This window comes from Falco cherrug, chromosome 7, assembly GCF_023634085.1.
Source record: "Falco cherrug isolate bFalChe1 chromosome 7, bFalChe1.pri, whole genome shotgun sequence".
Lineage (NCBI taxonomy): Eukaryota > Metazoa > Chordata > Aves > Falconiformes > Falconidae > Falco > Falco cherrug.
In genome coordinates, this window is record NC_073703.1 from 61,931,862 (window position 1) to 61,948,575 (window position 16,714).

The following is a 16,714-nucleotide window of genomic DNA, read 5'->3' on the forward strand; positions in this document are numbered from 1 at the left end:
ATGAAAGCCAAGTACAGGACTGCATGTTAAAGAATCATCTCTGGCTGCACAAACTTTCTTGAAATAACTAGTATTGTTAATGAAATTAAAATGGAAATTCTTCTCTACATCCTACTTGCTAACCAGTGTATTTCAGTACTTGTGAGTAATGCTGAAGAGCCAAAGACTTGTAATATCTAAAGGGATCTGTAATTTTCTCTGTAAACAAACTCAGGATAAAATTTTTTTAATAAATACCTCCCAGCCAAGACCAGCTACAAAATCCTCATAGGCTTGACTTCCCCCAGTATTGGTAAGAATGGAGTGTTTATCTTCTTGTCCCTCGGCAACATAAAACACTGCAATCTTGTGTGTCTCTCGGCTGTAAAACAGAGAATGGTCAAAGCATGACAGGGCCTTTACTAATATGAAAGCAAAATACGCAAACAGTACAAACACAGCATGGCTTTTAAAACAGCAAAAAAGATAGTGGAAGTACAACTATATGGCTTCTTTCTGAAAACCCTCTGTACTTCCATATTCCCATTCTGTCTTTTCTAGTCTGGTCTTCTCTAGAGCCTGCAGTTTTGCTATACGCTAACAGCATTTACCCCTTTCACCATTTCGAAGGTGTAGGATGGTGCTGGCAGTGCCAATCACTAATGGAATAGCCGAGCTTCTGAAATAAGCAAAACCTGTGACACAGGCATCACCGACACCGCACTGCCCATTAACAACGACACTGCCTTGTGAATGCTGTGCCATATACAGCTTATGCAACTAAATGAAGAATCTTTAAGTACTATAGCAATGCCTTCAGTTCTCATCTTGTTGTTAGACACTGGAGCAACTGAAGGTGTTTTCTCACACTTCTAAAACCTCCAGGGATTTTATTTTAACTTTTACAAAACCAAAGGTTTTAATCCTGTGCCACAACTCCAACTAGAAGTCCATGTCTTCAAATGCTAATAGCATGGGAAAACAGCTAAAAATTAGCCAAAGCTTAAAATGTGGAAACTGATATACCAAAGCTTAAAATGTGGAAACCGATATACCAAAGCTTTAAAACTCTTCCATGTTATGCATACAAATGGTCATAATTTCAAGTTACTTTGAAGTTTGTTCCACGTCATGATATTCCACTTATAGAGTCTCACTCTGCAAATGACACCAATGTAACTTCAATATAACACCAATAACTACAACACAGTGCAAAATACATGAATAATTTACAAAACTATCTTAAAAATTAGTTCGGCGCTCACATCTTTGCAATTAGAGCCTTTTAAGTACAGACACACTTTAAACAAATAAGTAGACAGCCATTAAAAGAATTTACCATTGTCTGGAGTCCAAATTTCTGAGTTCTCGAAGTAACTTCTCATTTTTCTTCAGGAGATGAAAGCTCCTTCTAAATAGAGAAATTTGTAACTCTTTTATCACTTGTTCACTAATGGATACAGAACAGTACAAGAATGGTACAAGAACATTTCCAGGTCCATTCAAGAACAGTCAACAAATGCTTCTACCTTTTCAATAGTCCTTTCTTACATAAAATATTAAGATATCTTTTAAAAAATATACATGCATTTTTTTTTTTTTACTCCAGGAAATCATCTATATCCATTATAGCCCTGAGCACAACCTTCACTTCCTTCCACTTTCTTCTGTCAACCTATTTGATACAACTGCAATCGATCTCTTCTCTACAGAAGAAGAGATGGAACTCCCCTTGAAACATATGTAAGCTGTACACTTTATTAGGCCATAATATATACGCTCAGTGACAAAAGACACTCCCATAACCTACTGTCCTAGGGAGTTAGTGCATTAAACACAGAGCTTTTGCTGTTCTGAACTGCAGAAGAGAGCAGAACACAGCTCACTAGTCACCCAGCCAGCTGTAACAATTTAAAGAAAAAAACAAACCAATATGTCAGAGCAAGAAAGGCACTTTTAGTTTCTTTTAAACTGTGCTTAAGATGCTTCCCACAAAACACAGTGGAATGAGTTTAAGAGCAGTACTGTTCAAAACCAGACTGCCTTGAGGAATTAAAGACCCAATCAAGAAGGGTTATAACAGCAAAGTTTTCTCTGATTTCAGTGGTATTTCAGTGACACAGATTATTTTTGTTTTACAGAATACCCATTTCCCTTTCATAGTAAGAAAATATTTCAATGCCATTATTACGGAATTTGACAAGCCATGGCTAAAGAAGATTTCAGAAACACCCTTAAATACTAGGATGCTAATATTTGAACATACCCATATGTATATGCATGCATACACCTAACAACACCCACACAAAATTAACAGTGTAAACAGAGACATTACTGTTGTAACTGAACAGGGCTTGTCTCCTGTTGTTCTAAACAATACCCAAACATTGCCAACATTGAAATAAATAGTAGGGGACACGTCTTTCTTGTTAGCTAACTCAGATGCAATGCTTTGAGGATGCATGCAAGCATGCTCTTAGCAGGCAAAGCAGCAGGACACTGTCCAGCAACACAATAGCTGAGAATGTGACACTTTCAGAGTCTCATTCTGGCATAGAAAGGTACTGATCTTTGCAGGCACATACGTGGGAAGCAAAGAAAGCAAAAAAAGATGCCTTCTTTACCCATGGTAGTACCCCTTAGTACAGCTGGTGAAAGGATTATTAGAAAAGATACCACTCCTTCAATTTGCCTTCCAACACCGTTCTAAGGAAAGAACGTAAACAGCAATAAAGGCAACAGGTTCCTCCTTTCTGTCTCTCTAAATGACAGGTTGAAATGCAGAAGAAAACTGCCATTTCCCTCGTAGTTGCAACCCCCCTCTCTTGTTGGCTGGCCTGGAGTATTTTTGGCTTAGCCACTCTATGATCAACTATTATTACATGGTAAGAATAGCACAATTGCTTAAAAGAAAGCTCTTAAATTGTGAACCTTTTCTTTTTACCTTTTATCCCAAGAATTCATTCCCAGTATACTGAGAAGTAATCTGCAGTAATAAAATGCTGACTGGGGCTTTTGTGAGGTTGGCTCATCCTGCTCCATAGCCCTCATATTTAAATCATTGAAATGTTTTTCAACAAACTCCCTCTCTTCTGTGTGCTGTTTCAGAATTGCATTGATGACGTCGTTCTCCTGCTTCTCTGAGATGCAGACTGGTTGAGGAGCAGGAATGTTGAGTGAGACACCAGTTCTCTGTAAGCATTCAGGGCTTGTAACACCTAAATACTGCAGGAGCTCATCAAGGGCATCTTCTTCATCCCTAATCGTATCCCATGTTGGTACAGTGTCTCTAAACTTCCTTTTTACTTGGAGTGTAATTCCATCCCTTGCAGACACATCCTCCACATGCTCGAAAGATGAAAGACCATCTTCTGGTTTATCTTGTTGAGATAAAGAAAGTGCAAAAGATGTTTGTTGTGAAGATCCACATAAAGATGATGGTCCGTACAAAATGGCCGAATCCCACGAGTATTTGCCAGACAGATCACGCACTATAATCCTAACATTTGAATTAGCAGATGCAAGTCCAGCAGACAGTCCTCCCCCAGGCATGTCGTGTTCTGCTTGGATTTGTATGCAAGACACCAGAGAAGTATTGTTCAACACAAAGAACTGAAGGTTTGGGTTCTCAAAAAGTTCAGGAGAAAGTTCAGGACTTTCACTGTATGGGTTGTCATTGTTTTCACACACTTGGCTGGTTAGCATAGCAGGACCTCCGCTCATGGGATAGTGGCCTAAGTGGTTCACTAGATGTGTTATCACAGTACGAGCAGCAACAGAAATTAATCCTTGTTGCATGTGAGTTTTCACTACGAGAGAAAGAACACAGGCTTTTAAAAGAAGAGTTCAGAAAACAACGCTGAGATTTACATATTTCTTTTGGTCTCTGTCATGAGTTTGAAACGGGATGAGCAATGCAAGGTTAGGATACATCCAAGTCAGTAATGGAAAACATGTATTTTGATGAACTCTGGTCTCATACATCAATAGCATGAAAAATCACAGGAATGTTAAAGAAGCACCTTCATTATTTTACAGCCTACCATACCTCCTTTACCATAGTTTTGTAATCAACACGGTTCTTCTAAAATACACAGTTTCTTAATATAGTGAAAATAAATCTTAAATTGCTGAAGAAGGAGAGATGATAACTGCGTTGTAAGAAGTCCATTTCCAACTGTAATGGATTTTTATATTTATACACATCATTACGTTGTGAAAAACAAAGGAACATAGATGCACAAAACCTCTAATCCATCTTAATTTCCCTGGGGAGTATATAGCTGTAGATTAGGCTGAGAATACTACTGAATGATGTTAAAGTACCAAATCAAAGACCAGGCTATCTATACTGAACACGATCTAACAGTAGCAAAAATTTTCAAACCCCAAATCTCACGCCCTAAGTGCATTTTGAGAAGTTTCAGGCTGGAAAAACTTGGAGGAAGAAGCGCTTAGCTGTGCCTCTCATGTGAAATCCATCTTGTGAGATGAACTGGTATTTCAATATGGTTTTACAACCTCCTCCTTTGCTGCACACCTTCCACTTGGATGCAACGTTACCTGAATTCACAAAAGGAATTTCTTAATGTTTATAGCACACCCAGCTAACCCAGTACTTTATTGTTATTGGATTCTTCTATCAAATCCACTTTGCATTATCCATGACGTACAGAGCTGGTCAAAGTGACTCTGTCAGGCAGACAATCCTCAACTGGCTATGGGTACCCACCCATACACAAAAGTATTACAGTGCAGAATATAACAGGTAGAACACAAAACAGGATGAATATGGCAAAGCACACATTTCCCTCTTGTAACAGGACCTGAGTGTCCTAAATTTGGGATTTACAAAGGGAAGATGAATCAAGACCATACTTCCTCAGGATTACATCATATATTTTAAACTATACTAAATACTGAAAACTCCTGCAAATAATTCCCACCTTTTTTCTCACCAAAACTGCATCAAACAAGAACGTTCTGAACCACGTTACTTTTTCATTCAGTATTTACTGAAAAAATGTCATCTCTTGAATGTGAAAGTACGCTACAATTAAATTATCTCCTTTTATATTATGTATACACAATAAAAACCATGTTTACTAAACAAATTTCTTTTTGCAGTTTAAAGTGTCTTAATTGGTTTAACGGGAAAAATACAGGTAAATTTGTAATGCACATTGACTGTTATGACAGATCTTTAGTTTCTGAAGCACTGGGATGCATTCTCATTACAAAAATAAACAATTAGTACATACTTGCCTCCCTGCCCCAAGGTTTGGGTAAAGCATGTTAAGAGATGTTTGGGATTCTGGCTGTTCTCTACCTTTAGGGAGCACTAGATCTGAACTGCAAAAAGGGAAACACTTCATCCAGTAAACAGTTGGCAAAATCAACTAATTGCCCAAATCAACTTAATATTTATGCTATTCCAAAACTCAGATAAACTTAAATATTTTAATGAGCTAAGGCCCTGAAAACTAATATAAACAAATTAGATATTATAATTTCATTATCTATAACCTTCTCGAGGTTTAAAATCTACAAATACAAAAACATGCAGTGAAGTTGAATGAAATGCTCAAACATTGATAGCGTACAAGGAAATTAAGTTATAGTGCCATCTGCTGAAATATAAGAAGGAACTGTGAGCAAGTTTATACTAGACAAAGAAGAAGTAAGTTGGATTCTTGTTGAATAATTTATCAGTGCAGTACCAACCAGCACCTGGGTGATGAAGAGGCTGGCTCATCTCTGTCAGGATATTTACGCCAAGTGTTTAGCACTTGGCACTGCACACGTAAGGTAATACTCTTCCCAGGTTCCTAGGAGCAAAGACATGTGAGCTTCCCTGCCACCTGAAACCTCACACTGTGTAGGTTAAATGCCTTCCATTAAGTTCTGCAGAAAAACATGAAGAGATCAGAGGGACCTGTTAGCTTAAAAGTTATTACTATTACTGTTTGGTGACAAACCCTAAAGATCTCAAAACTGACCATGGCTGTATTGTGCCTGCGTGCATAAATTTACTCTCTTAGGAGCCTAAAGGGACACATGGAAAAGAAAGGTGATACAGTGATACAAAGAGTGGAACATCAGATTTAAATTTGGAAGGTCCCTTCCCAGTCCCACCACAGTTTTTCTCTGAAAAATTTGCTCTTGAATTAAAATAAAAAATAAAAGAATTGGGATATAAATCTGTCATTGCCTCCTTTATAAAATGAGCACAGTACTCCTCACTTGAGTCTCCTCTTAGAATACAGTACTGTTGATCTAAAAATGACACAGAAAACTTAAATCAGAAATATGAAAAGAAGCATACTGAAAAGTAAATGGTAAGATGTAACATGTAATCGGTTATGTTGAAATAAAATAACGCAATCAAAGCATTTTTGTCACACAGCAAATCAGATTCTGGTGATGGTTTCCCTTAGCAAAAAAAACCAATACCCCAAACTCAGTAATGCTTTCTGAAAATAGGACAATTTTAAATTAAATTTGCAACTTAAAGTTTACATATTAATAATTTGTTCCTAGAAGCACATCTCCTCAATCAGGACCAACTGGACAATCAATACATTAGAACTCTTTAAAATGAGTATCTAACCCATGCTCTTTGTTTCTGGAGGGCAGATTAAAATACACGGTAACGCAAGCCATCACAGCTTTACCACAATTCTACAAACTAAGTCATATCATTACATGTTACAGCAGCGTAGCTGGCTGCTTCATCAACCTGTCTTCCTGAGTAAACACATCTCTGCTCTCTTTACAATAGTACGGTCTTTTGCTTGGGCAATGTAATTTATACATGTACATGATCACTCAGTAATTTTCTGGAAGCATGTTAGATTAGCTATTTTTCTCAGTCCCTGAAACTACCTTTTGTGGAAAGGCTGAAGGTCCATCACCACTAATTTTATCAGTGGCATGAATGGAGGATTCCTGAATTTCCTCAAGATGTGTTGTTAACTCTTTAATTCAACTTTGGCTGAACAGCTTCTAAACAACTACAGTTATGCAGCAGAAGGAAAAAGTAATGACTGAGAGTGGAATTTAACTCTCCTCACCCTTTTAGCTATCTAAAGAATGATGCACCTGTAGACTATTCATCTCCGTTAGAAACCTGAATTGGAGAAGGGATGAATCACTCTCTAGAAACTCTTCTCTTTCTCCATGACATTTAGAGCAAGCCTAAAAGAGTTCAGTTTAGCTTACCTACCTGTATTTTACATTAGCTTACGGAAGTCTCACTCCTTTCTGATTTTAAACTTCAGGTACAGAGAAGATGCAGTTACAGAGAACGCATCTGTAGAAGACCCCTCAGAAAACACAAACTGCTAATCTGGATGTACCACGTATAAAGTGTTTTTTTAAAAAGTGTACTTCTTGTCTCCTTTCAGGAAAAAGGCAAACAGCAAAGCCTTAAAAGTATTTCTATTTCTTAAAAGAAAGCTAAGACTAAACATAAGATGGGGAAAACTTTTTTCTTCAGAAATTGAAATACATTAGGAAAAATTATTGATCTATGCAAAAAGGTTTAAAATATGTTTGAGGAAATATGACAAATGGAGGGAAATTCATGAAATCAATAATTGATAGAGCACTGTGTCTATGCAATGCGACTCCTACCTTCCAATCGCAACTCTAACCGATCTGTGATCTATGAAGAACAGGTTTCACAATGTTTTTGCCCATAATTGCAAAAAAAGGCCCATAAAATATTATTTCCTTATGATTAGACTATTCAATAGTTTGATTTTGCAACCTCTTAACGTTAGAAGATGTACAGAACTTTTTGTTTAATGCTACATATTTTCACATAACCAGGTTCCCTGTCAGCACCAGCGTCACAAAACCCCCTCAGTTTTACTTTTTCCTAAACATTTGCATCATTTAATATAAACAACAAAGTTTTGAGGGAGAGGTTCCCTTTCATTTCTCCCTCATATACGTTTATGGTCCTGTAAGGACAAGTCAAAGCCCAGAAGCTGGTGAGCAGATCACGGCACAACACAGTCACTTAGCTAGGCTGCACAGTGAATGGCTATAATGTACCCTGCCCTTGCAGAAAGCGTACCTCTTGTCAGCGTGACACTGAAACCAGGCTGCTTAGATGCCGTTAGCACAGGCAGCACCTGTGTGCCTGTACTGTAGCTAAAGGAAGCTGTTGTCAATACTAGCTAGAGGAACAATTCCTCAGCCTTCATGCAAGGCAAGCCCTGTGGTTCCTTAGATGTATGAAGGCACCACAGACTTGCTGTCGGCAAGTTCTGATGATGCAAGAAAAGCTTCCTACTGATGTCTCTATTGTCAGCTGCTAAAAGTTCATTCTGGTTTAAATATAAGACTTTAATATATTTAAAAGTCAATTTCAAAATTCTTCTTTGTGTATCTTGTATTGCAATCTACCACTTTACCCGAAACCTCGAGAGGAGACAAAAACAATTCCACAGATAATCCCAGCTGTAACAGATGCCTTGTGAGAGACAGCACTTGGAAAGTTACTGAAACAGAGAGGGAAACTGTCCTCTCCTCTCCCCACATCGTCTGTTCCCAGAGGATTTAACGCATCTTTGCCCTGCCGCTTGCTGCAGGGCTTGCTCCTGCCCCTCAACAGATCCTGTCCCCACTACACAGCTGGAGCACTGAAAGGCCCATATCCTCATGGTCTCATACCACATCATACTGTGGGGTTAAGCGTCCATAAAACTTGTAATGGATTTGACCTTGAACTACCTAAGGCATAACAGGGCATGTCAATGAAACTGATCAAAAGCACCCTTAAGAACTGTCTTAAGAATTGTCTTAAGAATTGTGGCACTTCAGTACTTTCAGCTTTGCTTGTGACCTAAGGAAGGAGTCTAGCCATCCCCACCTGGTCTACGTAGAACTTCCCTATTTCCCTACAATTGCTGTCCTGCCTATTTCCACTCCTTCAAAAAAGATATCACGATAGCACTTTTACTCTGCTAAAAAAGAGGTTGATCCATTGGCATACTGCTCTGCTGGTAGGTTGTACTAACCGACCCCCCCGTCTTGACGGAGTCCCAGACTGGTTGTTATCCACTAACTTTACTCCTCTCACTCCCCCAACAATGCCAAGGAGAACAGATGCTGTGCAGTCAGTTAAGCACTGCCAATTTTATTCTCTGCCTGGCAATGTGGACGAGAACTGCCAAGGCTGCAAGACCAGGGTTGCATTTTAATGCTGTAGTTTGCCAATTAAATATCACGATCTGACTTACAATTCCAGAGCCCTGAAACTTTAAAAACACATCAGCCTTCCTTAACTTATCTGTAGAGATAAAAGGAACATCTGAAATTAGTTTTATTTAGAAATTTTACAAGAAATCATAAAAGAACAGATCACATGCGGAAATACAAAATGAAGATATTGATGCTAAGGCTTTGTACAACTACATTCATTTAAAGAGAAATCTATTCAGGGTTGTCTTTTCAGATTGTCAGATTAAAAAAGCCACACAGCATTTGCTGCTAACCCATAATTACAGATTATTACAGAATACAAAAGATGCCAGGCATAAAAAGCTACTACAATTCACTACACTGTAATAGAACATGCAGTGGAAGTTAATTTTGGCAAATACTTTAAATATTAGCTTTACATAATATGTATAGGTGAGACTGTAATTAGGACAGAATGAATCCTTCGAAGCCTCTTTCATTCTGACCCAGCAGATGATTACTTTTTACTAATAAGACCACAGCCATTTGACAAAAAGCCAACTATAGTACCTTGCTTCATTCTTCAGTAAATTTAATAATTACAGCTCCTCCTGCCAATAGTTCTCAAATCAGACTTGTTCAATCCAATACTGAGCTTATTAGGGGACAGCTCTATGTTTAGAATTCTTTGGCCAAAAAAGTACTTGAGGATGATGAAGCATGCCTTAGACAAGGGCACAATGATTAGCCATTTTCTCTACATAAAAAACAGCACGTAGTCACTACAGACCACAAAATCACCTGCTGTTAGCACACAGCTGCTACAAAGAGCTGCTGCATTTATCTGATTCTTAATACCTTTAAGGAAGCCTAAATGGAACAACTTAATATGGAAGGAGAATAGCACTACACAGAGTTTCTGGTATCCGTATTAATCTCATCTTTTTCAATTTTCTTCCCAATGTAGCCATTTGATATTTACCAGATACACTGCATAATACATGCTACTCCTCTGCAGCTTAGTTTCTGGATTCTTTGTTTTTATATTCAAGTTGTGAAGAAAACATTCATTTCTGGGTCTCTTTAGGTTCTAAGCAGATGAAAGAAAATTCCTCTCTTTATAGACAACTGTGGTTTTAAACAGTGTAAACACAAACAACAAACCATGATAGACTAAAAAAATTGACAGAAACCTTTCAATATTGAAAGCTCACATAGGAAAAAAATCCAGATTATTCTTAGAAAAAGAAGCAAAATTAAAAAAAAATTAGTTTACTGAAAGTAAAATGAAAAGCAACATTTATCCATGTTGCAGTACTGAACACTTCTTGCTGACAGAGTGCAGAAGCATCCATATCAAATCAATCTTCATGTCATTCAGAAGATACTTATTTCAGTTAATCGAACAGTAATTGCTCAAAATTATGTTAGCTCATTCCATACTAATGGTCTTACCTAGTGTCTAGGTACAATTTCAAACATGCTTTAGACCAACACTTCAATACTGGAAGCCAAGATAAAATCTTTTTGAAAGAAAATGTATTTAGGCAATTTGACAAACCTTCAGTGACTGGCTGAAGTTTAGAAGACCTCTCCGAGTCTGGAGAATGCAGTGGTTCTGGTTCCTTCAAGCTTTCTAAATGCATAAAAGGATCATAATCCACGCATGCCAAATCAGAAAGGCTTAGAGGAAAATATTTAGGGTTGCTAAAACACTGAGACCCATAGACACATCCATGCAGAACCTAGAACAAAACCAGAATTTCATGACATTAACTAGTGAAATTACTACTTGATAAGATTTAGAAGGAATGAAGTTTATTTTTATTTAAGGTTTTTAACTGTTAGAATAAGGTAGGCAGGATAAAATTTGGAAAATTTTAAATGCTTAATGTTTTCAGAAACAAAAACTGGTCTGCAAAGAAAATTGTTAAAACAGCATCTACACTGAAGTGGAATTTAACAACAAGAAACAAAACTTACAACAAATCACTAAGCTACCTTTATTTTTAGATCTCCTATTTTCTTTAATTACATATGCTAGGTCTAAGCTGCTGGAGGTTTTAATCCCTTTCCCTTGCAAAAAAACCCCACCACCCTATCTTTGTTCTGTGTCCCTAAAGACAGTAATTACAACTTGGTGCTTTTTACTTTGCTTACTGCTGAATAATATTGCTTGGTATATAAAAGCTACATCCTCCTGTCTTAAATGTATAGCTGGTCTCCAGCAACACAAGCGTCTGCTATAGATATGACACACAAAAAGGAACTCGGTTAAACATCACAAAATGTAAACCAAAATCAACAATTCCAAATATATCAAAGATCAAGCAGTTACAGTAAAATGTACAAGAATTAAGGCAGCACTCCACATTTCAGCAGTAGAACAGAGGTCAGATTACAAAAACTTGTCTTTATTTCCACGAAAACTGACTACCTCCATACATAGCGATTCTCATTTAGCAAGTAAAGAAACATGTACCTTATATATACAATTAAGAACGGATCTTTCAGTCTTATCGTTTTCTGCTCCTGTAGTGTGAAGAGGCTGCAGCAAGGTCTTTAACGGCAAGGCCATTATCCAATCCAATAAGCACAGAAGTAAAGAAACCACCAACTAGAACAAACATTTTCAATTACAAATCAATTGAATCAGAACGTGCTACTTCACATTTATCACTGTATTTTACTTCTCTGTTTTACTTTCTTGTTTCAGTTCAGCAGAGTCAACCTTCTGCAGTAAGGGCAGATCACACTTGTGTAAGAGCCACTGTATCAGTAAACCCATGGCATCAGTAAAAACTTTGGCTACGGAGATACTTAACATAGACCAACCATACAACAGTTTCTCATCATGGTAAGTCTGTGAGCAGATGCTGTGCTTAAGAAGATACCTGTGATTTTCAAAATTGATTTGTAGGCTGCTGTTTTTAAAATGACAAATTACACAGGTCTAAATTAAGGCTGATGCGTCATTTTGCACATAAAGCTCACTGCAAAGTGAATCAAGGATTACACAAAACTGAACTATTCCAGCTGCATTTCAGGCTTTATAAATAGAATTTCCTTCACAACATGCCAATAATGCTATGCAGCACCAGGTATCATCTGACAGAAATGCAACTGCCTTCTGTATTGTAGGCTACTCAGGCAGCAAAAGAACCAACTCCCTCTAGGGGATGTTTTTAAAGACTGTAGAACAGAATTAGATTACAACCCACATGCACACCAAAAAATTAATAATTTACTGGCTTCAAATAATTATTTCTAATTTTTAAAACTTATCTGTGGAAGAGGAAACTGTGCAGATAAATAGCTGCAAGATTTCCTTAAGTATTTCCCAAGTTAAATAAAATTCTTTCAAAGAAAATCCACTTAACTAATTTACTAATAAAACACATATAAACATCAAGCTCATTTCACTAAACCACTAGAAGTTTGTCTCTCAGAGGCACTGTATAATAAACCTAATAGTGAAGGGCTCTGAGTATTTTTATATTAAACCAATTTTTAAGAAACCAATTAGGACTATGTTTGTCAAATTAGGTAAGCCAATTTTTTATGTGATATTTGACATACAATGATCAGCATTAGTTCATGGGGGAAGTTTTTAAATTACAGGAAGCATCCTCAAGTGGAAAGGTGGCTAGCTTGGCATACCACTGTAGTCTACAACAGCCCCTGACTTCTCGCAAACATCGAGGAGAGGCAAAGCAGAGCTCTGGAGCCCAGAATGAGCAACAGATGAATGCCAGCTCCGGTGGGAATGGGTACCCCAGAACAACAGAGCTTCCAGTGACAACTGCACCAAAGTGCCCAAGTTTAAATAATCATCGAGTCCCACAGTCCTAGAACAAAGCCAAATAATTCAGAAGAGACACAGCTTTCAGGAGGCAGAAAGTACTACTGTGAGTGTCAGGTGAAGAAAGAGCCCATCTTAGCTAGGGGACTCAGGCCTCCTGAAAATAAAAAAAGATAGCAATCATTTTGAAGGATGATGCCAATCAAATTCATCTGAAGACTACTGGCTATCCTGCCTAAGAATGTACTGACAATGGAAAGAGCAAACAATCATAGCCTTATAAATATTTTGTAATGTACTCTCTGCAAGTTGAGAATATGTTCTTACTATAAGACAAGTTTGAAAAGTCCACGTTACTTCGATGTTAAGTTGACCGAGAATAAGGAAAAAGAAGACTTTCTAATTATTGAAAACAATCCATCTCAATTAATTTTAAAAAAATATATTTTTCCATAAATACTTTAGAAATTCACTTACATAAACAATATTGCTATATTTCTGGGAAGACTATACTCTTTATACTTAAAGAGCTGAATTCCTGCTTTAAAACACAGCTTAAATTTTGTAACAAAGTTACGTCATGTACCTTAGTAATTAAATTGACACATTAAAAAGAAGTTAAAAATATTTACCCTCTTGTCCTGTTCATAAGAGGACGCTTCTGTACTGGGTAGCAGATGTGTAATAGTTGCTATCAGAATCTGGGGGAAATATAGCATAGTTTCTTTTAAAATATAATCTAAATATTTAAGTTTAAAATAATTTTTTAGGCAGGTAAATGCGACAAAATACTGATTCTATTATATTCTATTAAAGTTATTTTGAGACAAATTACAGTATTCCCTGCTGCCGTTTTGGTTTGTTGGGTTGTTTTTTTTCCATAAAGGCAACATTGAAGGAATATGTTCTGCTTGACTGATATAGGTGCATTAAGGACAATGACATTACATAGCCACTCCAGATATTCAAGCAGGAAGATAACTTGATTCAACACACTTGTAAGGTGCAGGAGGGAGCCTGACACGGGTCTGTGTATGGGGCTATCTGAGCTCCGTTGTTCTTAGAACTGCTAGAATCTGTAAACACCCTGTCCCTACCTGATCAACAATATGACTGCAGAGGAGCAGAGAAATGCCTGCTATACCTCTTAAGAAGCTACTACACAATTTTCTTTTCAGTTACCTGGGAGACCTCTGTCTGTTCTCTGTAGTTCATACTCACAGAGGCCATAGTCTACTTCCTTGTTATTTAAAGTGTGTCCAAAATAATTATTTTTGCTTTATACTGAAACTCCTTAATGGATATGCAAAACAAAATTGCAGATTATTTTAAGTAATCACTTTCTCACTAAACTTAAACATATTTGAAGATATTTAACTTTAGAAGTTTGGACTTTATTGACAACGTTCTCATGTAAATAATGACATAGTGGTATCTGAGAAAAAATAAGCATGATACAGGCATTATACATGTTAATACTGGCGTCAGCAACTGTGGTGTGAATCCCTATTGCTAATGTTAAGTAACATCATGCTTTTACTAATTCAACGTGTTGTGAAACATACTTGTCAATATTCAGGTATTTTAATTTCAGGAAAATACATTCTACTGTTGCACTTAAAGGAATTAAAAATTTCAAATTTTTAAAAATTACTTACTTGAATAATTCTTAAAGGTGAATCAGCTTGATACACTTGAAGCCTATGTACATAATGTATCAGCATGTTCAGCATACTGCAGGCTACCTGGGCTACTGTTTTATTTGGAAACTAGAAAAGAGAACACAGCACAGTAACAATGACTATGTGGTTTCACGTAAGAGTACATTAGGTGATAAGGTGGTCAGGAATTTCAGTAATAGTTTTATACATAACAGCTTCTTATGTACCTATTTACCAGAGGAACAGAATTAAATTTTACAAAATTTAAAGGGAATTATTTTATAGTCATAAACAAACATTAGCAGCTAACACCAAAGGTTTGGGATAGACAATCAGTGAGTTACACACAATGAGGGAAAAACGAGAGGAGCTTCCTAACTAACTTCAGACTGGTTAGTACAGTCTCGTGAAGCCAGGAAGAACAAATTAATTTATTATTACCTTAATGAATATTGCTATTAATGCATCACTGCACAAAAACAAGGATCCAGTTCTGAAATCAGAAGTCTTTGTTGAGAACCAAGGTAGGTGAACAGCTGCATACCAAAAATGCAGGATACAGCACCAACAGTGAGGCTACCTGTTCCGTTAATTTGCTGGTGTACAGCAATGCACCTCAGGTTCTGTGCTTACTCCACTTCCCTCTGTTAACTCTTCAAGGCAGGAGGATAGTGCTGCACTGCAGTCTGCCTTCAGCATTACTGAAATGTTTAACTTACTGTGCCGGTCACAGCAGAAGGCAATGCATTTGTACAATTAGTCCCCAGCCTTGGCAGTGGATGCACACACTGCCCTATACGCCTAAGCAGGAAAACAATGAAATGAAGAGACAGGGATGTTTCCTTAAATTGTTAATGTATAGGATATAATTGAGGCTTCTTCCTTCATTGCACTTGTTTTAAAAACAACATTAAGCTGTGCACCAAATAACAAACACAAAGTGCATTCTACAAGCAAATTTTACAAGTGAATTTTACTCATCTAGGAAATGAAAATCCTACAAATCCGAGCTAAAGACAAATTTGAGCAAGACGGTTATTAGCACAGCAAAACTACAGACTTCAGAAAGCAGTACAAACCACGCAGAAGAAGAAACAACAAGCAACAGCCCCAGGGGAAGGATTTAAAATACATTCTTATTCAACAAAATACTCTGTCTTTACTGAAGACAAGTATTCCAAATGATAATGCTGATGAACCTCAAATCACTCGGAAAACAATTAGGTAATTCACGCTTTAATCATGACAAATCCTGTTCTATTTCTCCAATGAAGATGAGTGTCATCAGAATTCCTGCATTATTAGAAGAATAAAAAAGTAATTTACATTTTTTAATGGCACTTTACTCAGCAGTGAAGCTTCACAGGTGTGTGCTGCAAGGTGGCCACCTACCTCTAAACTCAGAAAAAGGTACTATGTTGCAAAAATACTTATATTTAAATTCTTGGCTTCTTAGACTGTTTTCTTACTCAGTCCAGTTCTATTAACCTTTCAGGGAAGGGTGTATCCCACAAACCTTAAAAAAAAAAAAAAAAAAGGAGAAAAAAAAAAAAAGAAAAAAAGCTTTAAGAAAGCTGAAATGCCTAGGGAATGAAGCCTGAGGTGAAAATTCAGGATTTCAGAATAAAATTTTTGAATGGCAAAAATTAACATGTGGAAAATACACTGGAAGAAAACTCTGTCCTGGGCCCCAGCTCTTATCAAAGCAGTGCTATCAATTTTTAGGTTTAAGGTCTTGAGAAGGTACAAGCGTATGGAAAATGATGAAGTTCAAAGCTTTAATTAACATTTTTTATTTGTGGTAACTACGTAAGCATAAAGAAAGACTATGACTGGCTCTTGTAAGTCAGCCACAGAGACAGAAACCAGAGTGCACAGGGTAAATCCTTGTTCTGACTTTCCCTATTTCTCAGTGGATGGTTTCACGCTGTTGTCAGCTTCTCACTAAAACACGGCAGACATCTCACATCTGCAAGTCTTCCCAGAACTTGTGACAAGAACACCGGTATTTTTTATCCCTCATGAGACAGCCTCTCTTCATGCTGTGGAAAGTACCCTGTAAGAGCACAGTAAGCAGGGT

The 16,714-nt window shown here is 37.1% G+C and overlaps 1 protein-coding gene across 12 annotated transcripts in view; it reads right to left on the reverse strand.

Moving 5' to 3' along the window:
• The window catches only part of RALGAPA1 (Ral GTPase activating protein catalytic subunit alpha 1), a 132,876-nt gene that overhangs the window by 43,873 nt on the left and 72,289 nt on the right, over positions 1 to 16,714 (reverse strand). For all 12 annotated transcript variants that reach the window (XM_055715075.1, XM_055715074.1, XM_055715072.1 and 9 more), the window contains 7 exons: positions 14,632 to 14,742; positions 13,606 to 13,674; positions 11,654 to 11,788; positions 10,733 to 10,916; positions 2,924 to 3,788; positions 1,319 to 1,390; positions 238 to 361 (listed from right to left, as the gene is read on the reverse strand). In XM_055715075.1, the coding sequence (XP_055571050.1) occupies positions 238 to 361; positions 1,319 to 1,390; positions 2,924 to 3,788; positions 10,733 to 10,916; positions 11,654 to 11,788; positions 13,606 to 13,674; positions 14,632 to 14,742 (1,560 nt within the window). The remainder of the gene's footprint in view (positions 1 to 237; positions 362 to 1,318; positions 1,391 to 2,923; positions 3,789 to 10,732; positions 10,917 to 11,653; positions 11,789 to 13,605; positions 13,675 to 14,631; positions 14,743 to 16,714) is intronic.